Source organism: Amblyomma maculatum, chromosome 6 (genome assembly GCF_055883805.1).
Source record: "Amblyomma maculatum isolate TAMU_Amacu chromosome 6, ASM5588380v1, whole genome shotgun sequence".
In the NCBI taxonomy this organism is placed as follows: domain Eukaryota; kingdom Metazoa; phylum Arthropoda; class Arachnida; order Ixodida; family Ixodidae; genus Amblyomma; species Amblyomma maculatum.
This window is the reverse complement of record NC_139349.1, coordinates 48879986-48897127: the sequence shown is the minus strand read 5'-3', so window position 1 is coordinate 48897127 and position 17142 is coordinate 48879986. Positions and strand designations below refer to the sequence as shown.

Genomic DNA, 17142 nt, shown 5'->3' with positions numbered 1-17142 from the left:
CGCTCCTGTTTTTTTCTTTGTCTTTTTTTTTATACAGCTTCGCGGGAACTTCGTATGTTTCGCAATTCCTCCTACGACTGCGAAGATTATTAGTCGGCTTTGCGAAGTATTCGATATCAGTGGCGTAATGCCCGGCGATATATTTCTTCGTGCATTTTAAAATCAGCTGTGGTGACGTTAAGCTTATCCTCTTTGCGTAAAAAAAAAAAAAAAAAAAAAAAATCGAGCATTTGAAACCCGGATACCTGGAATGAGAGGTGCAAAACGCGAATGACATACTCTGAAAAATTAAGCTGACGCAAATATGCAAATGTGTTTGAAAATGCATGATTATTTTCCCCGTCTATGACGCGTTGTGAAAAGTTGATTTCCACGTCCGGCAATTACTGTGCGCATGGGGCTATCGCAATGCATTGAAAATATTACCGCATAAGCTGGTTGGTCTCCTTTCCACAACGTACGTGGGATTACCTGCCATTGTGTTGAGGATGGTTACTGACCAGTCAGCACTCAATAATGCGCAAAGCGCGCTAAATAAAAGAACAAGCGCACTGGTTTGCAAAACTTGCTACAATAAACCGGATTGCAGTAAAAAAAAAAAAGAAAAACAAAATCTTATAGCTGGCAGTCTTCTACTCTGTGTTGGCAACTATGGTATAAAATTTAAAAGAAAACAATTTTAGTTTTGGTATGTTGCCGCACTAGCAGACGACATCCATTCAATAATTCGTTGTCACCGAGTCAGGGTGCATGCAAGCACCCCAGTTATCACTGTGTATTTAAGCAATCAATACTGGCGAAAGGAGCTCGAGGAAAAAAGGCAACGAGCCCGCATATGCGTGAAAAATTGTTTCCGGACATTTGTATTAGCATGCTGCAGGGAATACTTTCGGCTTATTCGAGCAAATCAAACGAAAGACAACATGGAAGCAAAGCTTGGACACTTCAGGTGCCCAACCTTTACGATGCGCACTGACTGGGAGGAACGTTTTGTTTCTGTTAAACCGTTTCTTTGTTTATTTTACCTGAAAGAACACCGCGATCACGTGAATGAACATCCACTGCGCTAATTTAGTTTGCAGATTTTGCTAAAACTCGAGGTATTAACTTCAAAAAACTTTCGCTTACCGTCCCCTCGTAAAATAAAAGGCCCGATTTCGCATTTCTCTAAGACACTGAAGGATCAACAGGCCTGAAAACATAAACGTTGTTGTACCGTAAGCGAACAAAAATACTCCCAAACGTTGAATATGGCGCGAAGCTGCGCAAGGATACAATAATGTTTTCGTAGGAAGAAAAAAAAATGTATTGAGGGCGCTGGCTGCATTGTTTGACCTGATTACTGCAGCACAACCTAACACCAAATAATTTGTGGGTGGTGATAGAAGAGATTATTCCTCAAGGCGGCTATCTAAAGCGAACTCGCACTTGAAACATTTGGCACTACATTTTGAAGCGCAGTGCCGAGTGAGGTCACGTTAGCACCATCCAAAATGGCGCGACTGCGTTTCCCTGGATGTCCAGGGCAGAGAATTGGAAGGAATGGTGTCACTTTCGAGGACAATAAGAATCGTCTGGTGTGTGATCCATCGTTAAGTGCTGTGTCAAACATTCAGAGGAGTTATAATTTCTTTTATGAGCTCTTTGGACCATCAGATGAGGTACGTACTGCCTTACGACACATTGCGTATTTGAGGTGGCTTTGCAGTGTGGTGATAATGCCCCGTTTGAACCTTTGATTGATGAAGTGAGTGATTCCTCCGGGTTTTCGAATAATATTTGGCATTTCGCCTAACTTGTCGGTAGTTAATGTTGGTAATTCGGGCATTTTTAGCGCCGAAAACGGCTTAACATGAACTTAGGCCTAGGCCTGGCCGTGCCAGCGCCGTCCTGTCGCTGCATCGTTGTTTCAAAACTCACGCTTTTTAACTTTCTACCATGATGTGTCAGAATGGATCGTTCGAAAGCATGCTCTGTGTTGCTCGTGTACTTTGTAGTGCCTCGTAGTTCGAAGTCCTTGAGCAATGGCAAACCGCGTATTCTTGACCAGACGAGTTCGCTAGGCGAAGTCGGTGTGCCGAGTAGCAGCCTGGATGCAGCTCGCGTGCCCAGCCGTTTCCCCTTGTGATCGCAGCTATTTACACAACCTTTCAGTGACCGCGTAAAATGAAATATGGTTTGCTGTGAATGTCATCTGGACACGAGGCACTGCTGGCTGCACGTTGTTTGTGGTGCGAACTAGCGCGAGCCAGCTCGGCGAAAACCCGGGCGCGCGCATTCCGCGCTGACATTTTATGTGTTCACGACGTTCACTTTGCGCGGGAGCCTGTGGCAAATTCAGGTTGCCGATCTTGATGACAGCGGTCACCTATATTCTTCGCTAGTCACTTGCCGCAAGAGACGTTTACTCCACGCGCGAAATATTTCTTCCTGGGTTACTGTTTTGTCGGCCTCGACTTGAGGCGCCGATTTCGATGCTCGCCGGGTGGGCTGCATCGGTCGCTGTTGCACGATCGCCTATATTCTTGACAAATATATTTATCTTCCATTGCAAAGTCGACTCACTACCACGATCAGCTTAACTGTTGACTAGAGAGGCGGGCGGCGCCGACTTTACCGACCGCTTTGACCGCTCATGGCTTGTGCTCTTATTTTCTTGCGAACCCGTGCTCGCAAACGGGGGAAGTCGTGTTCTACAGTGAAGTGGTATCATAAGAAAATTCGAGAGCTGCAATGCGCCTGTTTTACGCTTACTTCTCATACTCTGATTTCCTCTACAAACACAAACCTTTGCCACGATTCTCGAAATGGACGACGGCTACGACGTCGCGTCGTGCAAGCCACTGCGCGTGCATGACGACACGCTGTTGCGGTGGGGGGAATAAGCTTGTTTGCTGCCATGTCGCCGGCTTGTTAAGAAGAGCTCCGGTGCTGCTCTTGGCATTCGGTCTAACAGCGCAGCGTGCACAGCTCTCTCAGCGTTCGAATTTGATACGAATGATGGCTAGAAGGTGGCAGCTGCGAGTTTAAAAGAAAAAATTAAGAAGCTCTCGATCTGGCGTTAGTGTTGTCTTGCGAGCGGCCCGATGGCTGTTTGTTTTGACGGTAGTTCGCTGGCGCTCGCCAGGTAGGGCTCCGGAACGTATCGTTCATACAAGGTGATGGTTCATATCGTTTGCATGTCGTTCGTTTTGCGTTATGCTCTTCGCGCCGTCCTGACATTAATCCAGCATGTGCTGTGGGAGTTTTTAGGCATTTGCAGTCTTTTAATATAGCAGAGCTTTTCTCGGTTGGCGTTCGCTTAGGGACTGACAGGAATATGCTCACTCATGTTGTCACGAGTTTGCCGTTTCTCCTTTATTTGAGAGTTTTAGCGATGAAAGGGAGAAATCGCGGATGTGATTCGCCTTGCTGTCCCTGTCGTGCTACCTGGCGAAGCGCTGCGTTATATCACGCCATTGTAGAGTTGTTTAGGGGACAGCTACGCTTCGATTAGTGTTCCTTCTGGGTGATATCCGGAATTTGTGTCTGCGGGATCAGCGAGTTGCTCTTTGCTGAGGAGTCCCCGTTAAACAAAGCAGTCATTTTTTAATTCCATAGTTTGTTTTATCCCAGCATTCCTGTTGATAGTGCAGTATTTGTACAACAAGTGAGGTGCAGTAGTTTGCATGTTTGTCACTTTGGGACGTTAAACTCCAAAACCAAACCCGAAATTGCATTACATTACTTGGCAGCATGAGAAGTGGCCTCATTTTGTGTTGGATTTTCTGCTATCAAGATCAATGCTCCCAAGGTGGTATTGACTGGCTGAGTGCTATTTACATTCCCCTTTTGTTCCGTGGGTACATGTTTCATGTCAGCACTGGTATACAGCTGAAGCTGTTATTCTGTTGTTTTATGTGAAACATTGGCCACTCTTACACTACAAAAATCGGTATGTAATAGAATTATAAACAGTGTATCTTAAGTGCAGCCAACAGTCGGAAAACATAGAATGTTCATACATTATTTATTTTGATTGATGGAAAACTGGCAGTGCAGCCATTTTATGGCTGGAAGATATTTGACTAGAAAATAGAAGAAAGCAACAGCATACGAAACAAACAAAGGTTGCGTGTTTAGATCCCACTGGTGGCATATGCTTTCTTTTCCACTTTTACTCTATTTTCTTGGTTCCGGTGACAGTTGGCTTCCTTAATATGCATTTCATAAAGAGCCCCTCATTTCCTTACACTGGCTGCTTAAGATACGAATAATGTAGACATTTTTTTGTCAGTCTATCATGAATTCACTTTCCCCTCCACCCTTTCAGCCCACTTTGCTTCCTTGTGTGAAGGAATTGTTTGATAGTTGAGAGTAACAGTGGAACGTGCACATTAAGAGCGTTAGAGAGATAAGGTATTCCTTGATCGTTCTCCCTTCATTGCTGTCATTGCAATGCTTTGATTCTGTTATGGTTTAACCATTTTTAGGATTTAATGCGCCAAAGGAACTTATGCTGTGACAGACACCATAATGCAGAGCTCCGGACTATTTCAACCTCTCGACATTCATTAAAATGCACTGACTTCGCACAGTACACTGGCACCTTGTGTTTTGCCCCCATCGAAATACTGCTGCTGTGGCCAGTCGCCTTGGCTCTGGCGGCCATGTTGGGGAATGATGAAATCCGGTTTGTTTCACGATTTTTTGAGGCATTTGCGTTTATTCCCTGTAAGTTGGAACCAATTTTGCTGCTTCTTCTGCTGTTGCAGGATGACGAGTTCGAGGGTTTCTCGACCAGGGACGTCCGGAAGGCCATCCAAAAGCTGAGACATTATAGTGGTGATGTTTCTGAACCATGCCACAAGGATGAGCCCGTTTGTGACACTGTGCCCACCAAGCCTGCCGACAAGCTCAAGGGTCGCAGCAACCTGCCGCCAGATCCAGGTGGTGGGCGATCAGCTGACCAGTCGCTTGAGACTGTCTCCACTAAAAACAGCCGTCTCTCTGCCTCTAAATCCTTGCCAGAACGCCATGACACAAAGGAGAGGAGAAGAGTGTCCGGTCGCCAAGCAGCGCAGCGCCTTTTAGATCGTGCCAAACGGGGCCGTAGCAAGGCCTTGCCAAAGAAAGAGAGTGCAGAGAACCGCAATGGGGCTCTGGCCACACGGAACGGCTGCTTTCAGCTGCCAGCCGTCAGTGCGCGTTCGTCGAGGCGGATCATCCCACGCAAGCGATACCTCGAGGACAGTGAAGAAGAAGTGCCACAGCAGCTACATGTGCAGAAGAGGAAAAGTGTCACGCCTCAGCTGCCAGTTGTTAAAGAGGGTGTGCCAGCAGAATATTCTGAAGAAGCTGGCTGTAAGCTTGTCTCTCAGGAAGATGGAAGTAGGGAGGAACGCAGTGCAGACAGGATTGGTGACCCGGGCTGCCAGCTCGAAGTGGAGCGTGGTGCGGACGAAGGGGATGCTGGTGCACGTGTGGGCCTGTTCGACCAGCCCCTTGTGGTGCAGGGCAAACGGCCCTGGAAACCGTCGCTCAAGGTACAGCTTCGGCTTTCAGAGACAAACTTTGGCTCGCCATTCACCTTCAAAGGCAGTCGGACGGGCTCGCAGACTACCTCTTCGGTCGACTCGACTAAAGATTCCATCAAGCGAGACATGGTATCGCGCTATGCTGAGATCATGGCAACACGTGAAGATGGTCCTTCGGCCGAGGTTCCCAACTCACCACCTGGTGCGCCACCTCTGGAGGATAAGGTGGCTGCCAAAATTGCGCGGCTGCTCAAATCGCAGTGGGAGAATCGTCTGGGCTCGGGGGGCAGTGGTGGCCCACGGCAGAATGTGGTGCTCCGGAAAGCACGTTTGCGGCTGAGTCAGCGGACGCTTAAGAAGCTGCGGCAGCCTCTTGAAGAGAGTGCGGAGGAAAGTGTTGTGTCAGAGGTGACGCCAGATGTTGGAGCAGAAGAGGTTGCAGAGTCTTCGAGGAAACAGCGAGAACGGAGGGTTCCACCTCTTAACGGCATGAAGAGAGGTGAGGCCAGTTTTTGCGAAATTGGTTATTCTGGACGATCTGTAGCTACGATTGTTACCTCAAACGCCTGCATCCTATGCTAAGGTTGATACATTGTGGAAACTTTGGGGTATTTGGTGGCTTTTCATGTTTGATTGTTGGCATTTTGACAGTTCTGATATTATACATCAGTGTTTCATAGTTTTAAAGGGCAAAGCAGACCGTGCATAATGACTGTTCTGTAAAGAAGTCACTCGGCCACAGCCCCCCCTTTATGCTTCATAGGACGCATTCAGATACGATCAGCATGAAATTAATGCATTGATATCATAATACATGGTTTTATGGGTGTAGGAAAATATTTGACTTATTATTACAATTTCTGCTTTCTTGGTTGGTTTTTTTTTTAACCTCTTCAAGCTCAAGTTCTGCCCAAGCTGTATCTCAGGATGTGTTGCGTTGCTTAGGAAGGCAATGCACTTTCATCTTGCAGGCGATGTGTCGGTCAGTGCATTATGCTGCATTGTTGATTCATCACCAATAAAGGCTGCTGCTGCTGGCCAAAGGAGAAAATGCAAAGCACTATAAATGTCCTAACAGGGTCGTCCACTTATAGAATGGTCATGTCACATCGTGACTGCACTCTTCGAGCTTCCAGTGTTGTCGACATGGCCACCAGCGAAAACAAAGTGCTGTAGGTGAAGATGGACCTGGAGGGGGTGCTTTGCTTTGATGTGTCACTGTGAGATGGACACACAGGTGCTCCGAAGAGTGCGGCTCCATGCTTGAATATTCATCCTGAGAGTGGATGACCCTGTTCTGCCGCCAGCACGCCTTACAAGAACACTTGGGTGCATAGTCTGGCAACTCAGTAGCACCGCTCGGTGCTTGTTTATGGGCCCAAGACCATGCTGCACATTTTGCTGGGGCCAGTGGTGATAACGAGTGCTCTGTAGCCACCTTTTCTTAGCATAATGTCGAACCCATCGGCCAGTACTGAGCGGTGCTAATTAATATTTGTTAAGGCCCAAGCATTCTTGTCAAGCATGCCTGCGGCAGTACATCTGTAGCGTTTAATGCACTGGGAATGGCTAGAGGGAAGTAAGTCTGAAATGGAGAAAAAAGGAAAGAAAGTTCTCTGCTCGTCACTTCTTTGAGTTCCCGTGAGCTTTTTGTAGACCCACGCTGGCGCAGAGCCTTCCAGCACACAAGACAAGTCACAGTTCCTAATAGAGGCCTCAAGTCTTCTTCATAATGACATTTAGACATGATCGTTTTACTATGTGGCTATTTTAGGCGTGCGGCCATTGTCGCACAACTCGAATTGGGGGTGAAAAAAAAAAATAGAAGTAAGGCGAAACTGGCATGCCACCACATCCAAGTAAATGCATTAAGGGTATGAAGGGAAGGAGTGAGGAAGTGAGGAGATATTTTTCTCTATGACATTTATTGTCTGAGGGCATAAAAAGGGAATGGTTATGAGAATGATACATTGCTGATGATTATATAAGTGAAAAAGAGATTGGCTGGTTGAATGAATCTTTGGAGAGGGATTTTTTCACTTGAGCTGGTCATTCAGTGAGAAAGCTGGCATGCAAGAGATGAAAGACAAGCTATATTGTTAGCCTGGCCACCGTGCTCTCTGAGTATTAGGAACAACTTTCTGTGAAGGATGCATGATGCATTTGATTATTGACGTGACTTGTTGAAGCTTTCAGGCTGAAGCACCTGTGATGAGAGTGAATGCATGGCCTTCGAGTTATTCTTGAAAGAAAAGAAAAAAAAAAATTGTTTTGAGGAAAGGAAGAGGGCAGTAACTGTCACCTTTTGTTGGACAGATGAACAGCACCGTCACGATCGAGGTTGTTGCAGAAAGCTCTTGAAGGTTTTGTATTTGGAGTGCGAAGGAGCAATACCTGTAACATGGCCATGTTGTCAGAGATATAGTTCATCTCATTCTATGCATGATGGCTTAGGAAGTTTTGAAACACGTGGTGACACCTCATGAGTCATGCACATGGAGTGATCTTTGGCTTGCTCTAGTTAGTGTGTACGGGAATGTCTCCTCTTGGTAAGACTCAGTCGATGCAATATGACATTAAAGCGCTAAACGCATGAGGCGATATGCTGTGCGACGGTGCGGGCTGTGGGCCGCCAGAGCATTGCCACTCGTCGCTGTCGCTCAGTTTCTGGGTTTGTAGAAAATTTCGCGTGTCACCCGGAAGCAGCTTGTGAGGCAGCCAATCGCAGAAGGTTTTGGGGTGCTCAACTTCCGTTCTGCCTTTTTTTTTTTTTTTTTTAATGTGAAGCTTGTTTTCCTAGTCCGGTTTGGGCAAAGAGCCTGGTGCCTGCACGCACCCACTTCGTCTGATCTGTGTATATATGAGTGCATTGAGACAATTCAGTAAAAGCTTGGAAGGGTAGTAAAAGAACAACAAAAAAGGCTAGTGTGGCTAGATATTGTTCATTTGTGAAAGGAGCAGGAGAAAGTCACTGCTTGCAATGCAAGTCGGCATCGCAGTGTAGTAGCGAACTGCTGCGCTGTGACCTTTTAAAATGCCATGCATTACAAGAAATTTCATCAGTGTTTTATCGTACTTCATGCTGTTTAGTGTTAGAAATGGGATATAACGTGATTGTACTCCCCTTGACCAAACGACAAGGCGGTGGTAACAGAGCAACGCTGAAAACGCGCCTCTTTGTCGCTGAGCCCCGTCATTCCGTGCGGCATGCACCAGCGACGACAGACGTTGGCAGCTGTGTCGCACGACGGATCACTAGGGGCTGTCGCCTCATGCGGTTACCGCTTGACAGTGCTTTCTATACTGCCTATTAGGGCTGCGTAAAAGCGGCATATATGTTGAAACTGGTCGTTAAAGGTGAGGAGTGATATGACTAAAGAATTGTAATTAATACTAAGGACCTGTGTGTCTTGCAAGATGGATTGTAACATTCACTTGTTAAATGGAGACTGTTGTGAACACATGCTTAATGGAATATTTATTCAACATTCGTAAGTCTTCACTGAATGCTGTTGACTGTCCTACTCTTTGTTCATTTTAGTTTGCTTAATGTTGATGTAACACTTTAAGTCTTGTTGATGATACTGAGGGGTATGCTTGAAAGACAGGCAGCAGGGAATGGCAGGTGTTGTTTTAAATGAGGTTTGAGCATTGTATCCATTTCTGTCTAGTTGTTGTACGCATTCGGGAATTGGGAGTCAATGCAAATGCTTTTGTACACTCGGGTGAGCAGAATAGCCAATTTAAATGTTGGCTTAACAATAGCGGATAACTATCTGGGTCATCAGAGGACACGCGGTATCACTACATTGCACATTGTGGGTTGGTGTTAGCTGCTGTCATGAACGAAATGCAATCACCGATCAGGAAATGAGGCTGAGATGTTATAGCCGAGTACAACTTGAGAACAGAGTGACCCAAAGGAGGCTCTCAGGTCAGTAATATTGTTTGATTGACATGATGTGTTAACCTCCTTGCATCTCCTTGCGTGCGACATTGTAGAGGGCTGGCAGGTACGAGTGGATTAATCGTGGATGAACTGGAGTCATGGCAATGTCATAACAGTTGGTCAATGCCATTGAGCCAGTGATTTCTTTGTCCTTTTGTTTCTGTCAGAATCATGAGCATGTCTTCCTTCTTCGCTCCAGGGGTAGAGAAGCGGTCGTCTGTGGCTTCAAGTGAGTCCAGGTGCAGCGTCTGCCAGCAGTACAAGCGTTCCGCCGAGCTGTCCCTTCGGTATGGACAGTATGCGTGCCGCTTCTGCTTCCGCTTCTATGCTGCTTTCCTGAAGAAGCCCAAGAAGTTTGTTTGCCCCAAGGATGGTAAGTTCATTGTGCACAGGTGCGGAATGGTTTTAGATAGTCGAAACTTTGTTCAGATTTTCCATTACATGTTGTTTTAAGCCCTGCATTGGAATAGGTTGGAACCTGTAGATTAAAAACACTAGTTTTTAACTTTACAATGAAACCTAGCTTCAAAGCTGTGCCAAAACTCTGAAGCCGCTTTTAAGCCATATTAGTCTTCAAATTATGTAAAGTCAGTCTTCTGAGAGCCTGCAAAGCACTTGCATGCAATTAGTCCCTCTAAGTGGGGGGAAAAGTCATAATATTGCAATGAGCAGGGTCTTATTGCCCAGAGGATGAGCGTCTGAAGCCAGTCAAGTCCGCTTACGAGTCCCAACACGAGCTGTCTCTTTGTCATCATCCTCAGCTTCCCCATCATCTCTTTCTAGGCATCACACTTCGCCCTATGCAGCCGAAGCCCGCAGGGCGAGTGAAACGTCGTGTGAATGGTGCGGCTTTAAACAAACGTGTGCAACTTCACTTTTCGCAAAACAATGGCTGCTTGTCGTGAGCAGGAATAATGGGCTGAAGCCAGCAGTTTCATGATTGGCGGTATTAAAAGCAATGGTAATGGACTGCAGGATGCTGTCCCAGATCTTGTGATTTGCAACAATATACACGGACAGCATGTTAATGATCATACGGTTCGTGCATTCAGTTAAGCCTTTCGTTTTGGGGATGGTAAGGCGAAAATGGCAAGCGCATCAGCTCCACAATGTCGGTGGTAAACTGGTCATCACAATTGCTAACAATAACTCATTGTGGTCCATGGTGGAGGACTGTTGTCCATAGCATACAACAGGAGACATGGCATGCGGTGGCCGCGGGTATATCTGCCATCTCACAATATCAAGTAAGGTAGCCCATGCAAATCATGATCCAACGGTTCCTATTATGGGATAGTGGAAGTGGGCCAAGGAGATCAATGCCTACTTGCTAAAATGGTGCACGGGGTTGTGTCACAGGGCAAAGCAGCCCTGCTGTGCAACGCTTGTGGGGTGTTTCTAGTGCTGACACTGAGTGCAGCTGCCAGACGTTGCCCTCATTTTCGGTCAGTAGAAGCGTTCCTGGGTGCAGTGGAGCATTCTAGCTGATCCAAGATGCTCGGAGCTAGGGCCATCGTGTATTGTCCTGCAACATGGGATGGCGTACCACAAAATACTGAGAAAGTGCCCCCATCTACTCAAGAGATAAATTGAGCAAAACCTGAGGGGAACCTTTCTTGGTTCTGCACAAATATTCGAGATGGCGACTGAAGAAAATGATGGTCATTGAAAGTGTGTAATCAACTCTGCACTCTTTCAGCAAAACTTCTAATTAGCAAAGACTACTTCGTTCCAACCTTTTCCTCTTTAGCCACTGTAAAACCTATCGGAGTATTTCTCGAAGTCTGAATCAAAAACCAGGTCAGCGCATTCGTTCCTCAGCTCGTCGCTGCTTTCGGGACTTTAGCGTCGATCGACTTCCTCAGCCCGTCTTGCACGTGTGGCTATTTTGTGGACTTTTTCGTGATCTAGCTCAAACTCTTCAGACAGTTGATGCACATTCTTTCCATTCAGCCTGTGCCACTGTACGACCTCCACCTTCTCTTTGCACGTTGTATGAATGTATACTGCACGCGAAACTACAACTGTCCTTGACGCTATGGAGTACAGTTGAACCCTGCAATAACGAAATTGCCGGGGGCGAGAAAATTTTCTGTTTTCGCGAGAATTTCGTTATCACGAAAGATGGGACTGTACAGATAAATAAGTACGAACCTGAGCCTGCGGAAGCACAACTTTATTTTAAAAAGTCTGTAATAGACATTTGTCTCTTCTTGCTTTGCAGCAGCATCAAAATCCTGCTCTTGTAACTGAGCATGCTTTCCATTGCAATATCGTTATTGTGAGCACCGAGGAACGAACGTATGGTGTCGAGAGCATCGAGCACATCCCGCAAACTTGCCTCCTTTTTCTCTAGCTGGCCGTCGCCGTCTTTGTCGTTGCTCTCCTCAGTTATGCTGCACACATTCTTGATGATGGTGTCATCTGTCAATTCCTCATGGACAATTACGTCTTCATCCACAAAGTGGATGTCGTCCAATGCCTCCGGCACAGTATCGTCGACGCCGCGCAGCTCCTGCTATGCGCTAACCAGTGCAGCCCTTTCTTCTGGAAGCTGGGACCCTGGCGATGCGGCCGTTGCAGCTGCTCAGTAGTGAACCCCGCGTGCTGGAATGAGCTTTGAATGATAGTTGGTCTTGTTGCTGTCCACGCTGCGGCCACCATTTCCAGGGCCATGAACAAATTCACTTGTAACGGGTGCTTCATCTCTATGTTCAAGAGCAGCCATTGAAGAAGCCTCCCTCGGTATGCACACTTCACACTTCGTATTGCACCTTGGTCCAAGGGCTGAATCACGGAGGTACAGGGGGGGGGGGGAAATATCAGCTGGACGTTAGTCAGAGCTGTGTCGTCAACGTGATGTGCACTGCAGTTATCTAAGAACAGGCACACAAACCTTCCTGCCTTTCGCATGTCTCCATCGAAGGCGGCCAGCCAACTCCCAAAGATGGCGCTGGTCATCCATGATTTATGGTTGGCTGTGTATTGCACGGACAGCCTGCGAAGCAACGTGGCTTTTTGCTTCGGCCGATGACAAGGAGCGCACGCTTGTCGGAGCCGTCCATGTTGGAGCACAACAAAATCGTAATACGTTTCTTGCTCTGCTTCCCACCATGGCATCGTTGCCCTTTCAGCTCCAGCGTTTTTGAGGCAGCATCTCATAGAACAAGCCAATTTCATCGGCACTATAGATGTCGCAGGGCTTGTATTCGGCTTCGATCTCTTCATACGCTTTTCGCATCCAAGTTGATGCCGATACTGCATCAACGCTTGCCGATTCACCGGAAAGTACTTTGGCGACAATATTATGCCTTGCCTTAAAACGGCTCAGCCAACCGGTGCTTCCCTTAAAATTGTCGTGGCCTAGTAGGCACGCGAAGCCGAGGGTTTTTTGCTGCACTAAGGCCCCAGGCAGCGGCACCTTGTTGGCTCTATTCTAAAAACCAGGCATACACAGCCTTATCTACATCCTCAAAAGTCGCTGTTGTCACAGTCTTGTGCTGTGCACGTGCTCCGTTCTTCAGGGCAGCCAAGATGCTGTCTTTGCACTTAAGTATCGTTGACAGCGCACTGCACGGAATTCCAAACTCTTCCGCAATATCCATCTTCCTTCCATTCGCAGCTTGTGCGATGAGTTCCGCCTTCTCCTGAAGAGTCAAAAACTTCCGCTTTTTGGTCGGAGGAGGCATCTTCGCTGCACGTTGACTCGCAAGACAAAAAAAAATTAACCCGTGGCTTGCTGGGCCCCAACTGAATTTGGATTGAATTGGTACTGAGGCTTCCCTTTTTTTTTTTCAGTACGATTATGGTGATGGGGGGGCCAGGCACCTTTGTATCGGGTAGCCGCTGCCATCGGGCGCGGCGGAGTCAAAAGTTAAAGATAAGACAATAAAAAAAAAAAAAAATAAAAGTAAAAATTATTAAGGCAAATTTTGTCCCCAAAAAAAAACTCATCACGGCCGTGCCCGTTTGAACTGGTTGCCAACAAATCACGGCCCTGCCAAACATGGCTTTTTGTTTTTTTTTTTTCTTCATTATTAGCAACTTGTAAACAAACATGGCCGTGTCCGTAAATGTGCTTGTTGGTAGCGTGGAAGCGGCGAAAATGTTAAAGCTGGTGTACTAAAACGCGTTCCAGGGATTTAATTTTCTGCTGTGGTTTACGCATGAAAAAAACGTGTGGACTGCTACTTCAGAAACCTTCGTTGTTGTGGGATTTAAGTCGGAAAGCGTTTTGTTATTGAGAGAGATGAAATGCATTGAATCTTATGAACGTTGGCCGGGGCCACTAAAATATTTCGTTCCGTTGAGAAATTTATACTTGCGGTTTTCGTTATTGCGGGGTTGAACTGTAGTGGGATACAGGCGAGTGGAGTGGGAAGAGCGCACACATGTTGGCTTGGATATGTGTGTGCACTGAAAGACAAAATTCAAAAAGAAACTGCAGGACATGTCATGAGAATGGGGAGGGTGCTTACTTGGTAGTTCTTGGAAATGTGAGATTCGCAGAAAAGGGGGAGGGGTCGCTTGCACGAGAGGGGGTGATTATGCCGCATTTTATGGTAGGCTCTTTGGAGCAACCAGGAGGAAGCGGGAGCTCGTATGAGAATTTTTTTTTTTCCAAAGCAGGCGACCACGTAGAAAAACTGGTGTGCAGCTGATCAAACTTGAGCTGCTGCGAAGAGAGGCAGTAAGGTGGGATCTTTTTACTGTTCTTCCATGAAAGTGAGGATGTCAGATAAAGTCGGTGACACTGACGCGACGCAGTTCTAGAAATCATCATCGTTAGAGTTTGTCGTAGGAAAGTGCAAACGTGAAATACACGTCTGCATCTGCATGCTTACTACCACTTTTATATGTGACTGAGGAGTCATACTCTTGTAACCGCAGGGCCCATCGCTCAAGGTGATCACATGGGCTCCTGAAGTTAACTAACCAGCAGAGTGCATGATGGTCAGTGGCAGTGGTGAACGGGCATCCGTAAAGATATGAGCGATAACATTGAGTAGCAAAAACGACAGGGCAGCATTCGTGCTCTATGACTATAATTCCTCTTTGGATCACTAAGGGAGTGACCCGCATGTGCTACAACGTGCTCCGTGCGCAGTACTGGATGAGAACCGTGCCGATGCGCTGGTATGCACTTCTGCTAGTGCTGAAGAATCGAAGTGGCAGAGCACAGGGTGTGAAGAAATTTTGGGGTGACGGAAGGTGGAGTCACACGTAGGGTGTCCACTCGAAAGCTACAACTTTTCGAAGGAGGGTGCGTCAGGGGGTGTGGTGTCAGCAACCTGATGAATAAACTGGTGAAAGTATCAGTACAAATCCAGGAAATTTCTTATTCTTTGATGGACTGGGATAGCTTGAAAGGTGTAACCGCTGCTGTCTTCACGAGATGAGGTGCCCGTGAACTAGTGTTTGACAGGCTCTAAAGCGGCAGTTGGAGTTAAGCACAAGCAACACAAAGACAGTCACATCACTTACCACCCTGGAACCTGGAGATTAGGTCGTTCCACTTTCCTTCTAAGGCGACATTTAAAACCCAGCATTCCTCATTACAGATATGGTGTTGCCAGTATCAACCAAAGCCATGACAGACTTGATTTGCCGATAAGGAAATTTTAAATATTTTCAGCAAACTCTTTGAGCAGATCGCCAACTTTGTCATCTTCTGTCATGCGAGGAGATACAAGCTTGCACAGCTTCAAGACTTCCTTGATATACTTCATTCATGTTTCAACAGGAAACGGAGCTCTTATAGAGCTCTTGTTGAGCTTGGTTTTTCCTTGCTTCATAGCCTTCGAAGAACTTGATCTCTTCTACGAAGCGGTCCCGCGTAGTGAAAGTGTCCTCGTGGTTATCTTACCATGTTAGGGCTGTGCCAGTAGTGTGAAGACCACATTGGGAAGCTGGGCGGTAGAGTCCCTTTTATTGTAATGGCTCACCTGCTGGTAATGGCTAAGCCACTTCTCCATGTCTTTGCTGGATGAGCCAGTGAATGAACGCGGTTCCCGATGAGACTCCCATGAGCTGCTCGGCACGGTCCTCGGAGCATCACCGTCAGGAGACATCGTCGGCACAGGTGTTGGAAGGCCACCAAAATGGCAACTCCGGCACTGTTGGCAACTCCGAAGCTGAAACTGGGGCTTCCTCTTAGGTGCACCTAGTGTGCGTTTACGCCGCACCTCTCGCCAAGGTGTTGCAAGCAAAGCTTCATTGACTGGAGGATGAGAGTGTCAGAAGCCACTTGAGTCCACCTGCGAGTTCCAGTATTCTTCGTCATCCTCATCTTTCGCTTCGTTTCTTTCTATGCTTCATTTTGAGTTTGCGTGGTCTCCTTTTGTTGGTGCTTTACGTTGTATACGTATTTACTCGCATAATGATTGCACTTTAAAAAAAAAATCTGACGCAAATTTCGGGGTGCGATCATTACGTGGGGTAAATTTTCTATATTTTGGGGCATTTCGAACGTCAGTGGAGTTTGATCGGCGTTTCCAATTTGCGCCATGAGGTAACCGCCTTTCTCGCGAAGCCTAGTGACGAAGTGATGGAAGTCTACCACTTTGCTTTCATACGCGGATGGGAGCCGCTGCCACAATGACGTCCGTTGCATAAAGCTAGTCGTCCAACTGGAGCTAGCGCGGAAATCCTTTGCGGCAATTCCCAGCTTCCTGGCAGTTGTGCGTGCCTGCGTCTGTATCATTTCTAATGACACTTCACAACCATCCTTGCACAGTTCCCTCACATATTCTAGGACCGCCTCCTCAACACGAGGGAACTTGACCGTTTTGGGTCCGTGGAAAACCCGCCGTGTCTTGTTCGCAGCCATCAGCTTCTTGCGCTGCTTCTTCCAATAGCGTATCCTGATTTCGTCGACGCCGAAATGCCTGCCAGCTGCGCGGTTGCCATGCTCCAGTGCATAGTCAATAGCCTTGAGCTTGAACGCGGCGGTATAACTGGCATACTGCCCTATGGTGAAATGGTGTAAACTCACACAAAACCAAAAAGCACGCTGCGACGCTGCCGAATAGCAAAATGGCGAACGCCGCAAAGCGAGTTTTAATCGAGGAATCATGGGAACTCGTCTGAATGCATTCGCTGCGGGATGACTGCAGGTCAACCAACAGGCGGCTGCCGCTATAACAGTGCGGGACATGAAAACAAAAATGGCGGCAGGAAGAAAGTTCAGGGTGCGATCATTATGCGACGAACTTAAAAAATAGAATTATGACCTCAAAATTCAGGGGTGCGATCATTATGCGAGTAAATACGGTGGTGGTCGCTTTATCGGGTACATAGATTGCCGCTTGCCTTGTTTATTGTCAGTAGGGATGGAACTGCTGTGCCGTTTGGGTCCAACTGTGCCAAGTGTCAAATCGTGCCGCATGCTGCTGCAAAATCGAGTTTTAGAGTGCAGCTCTTAGATGCCCTATCCTGGCTGGCACAGTGTCGGCGTAAATGGTAGACGGCTACAGGTTGGCACTGGCCAACTTGGGGCACAAGATTGTATTTGGCCTCCTGCTACCTGCCATGGTCCGGACAGTCTAGTGAATGGCAGTGTTGTGATCTCAAGGGGCACCTTAATGCAATCGCATCCTACACTAAAGGGGAAGCTTAATTGTACTTGGGATAGGGTGATCCAGGTGGCCACCCTATTTGCCTCATCCAGTCAGGAAG

General features: G+C 47.1%; 1 protein-coding gene across 1 annotated transcript in view; it reads left to right on the top strand.

Annotated features, from left to right (window-relative positions):
- The first annotated feature begins 1437 nt into the window (after positions 1 to 1437).
- LOC146185692 (histone-lysine N-methyltransferase 2A-like) overlaps positions 1438 to 17142 on the top strand; it is an 84502-nt gene continuing 68797 nt past the window's right edge. The window contains exons 1-3 of the mRNA XM_084606608.1: positions 1438 to 1661; positions 4755 to 6015; positions 9665 to 9838. Of these exons, the coding sequence (XP_084462734.1) occupies positions 1494 to 1661; positions 4755 to 6015; positions 9665 to 9838 (1603 nt within the window). The 5' untranslated portion in view covers positions 1438 to 1493. The remainder of the gene's footprint in view (positions 1662 to 4754; positions 6016 to 9664; positions 9839 to 17142) is intronic.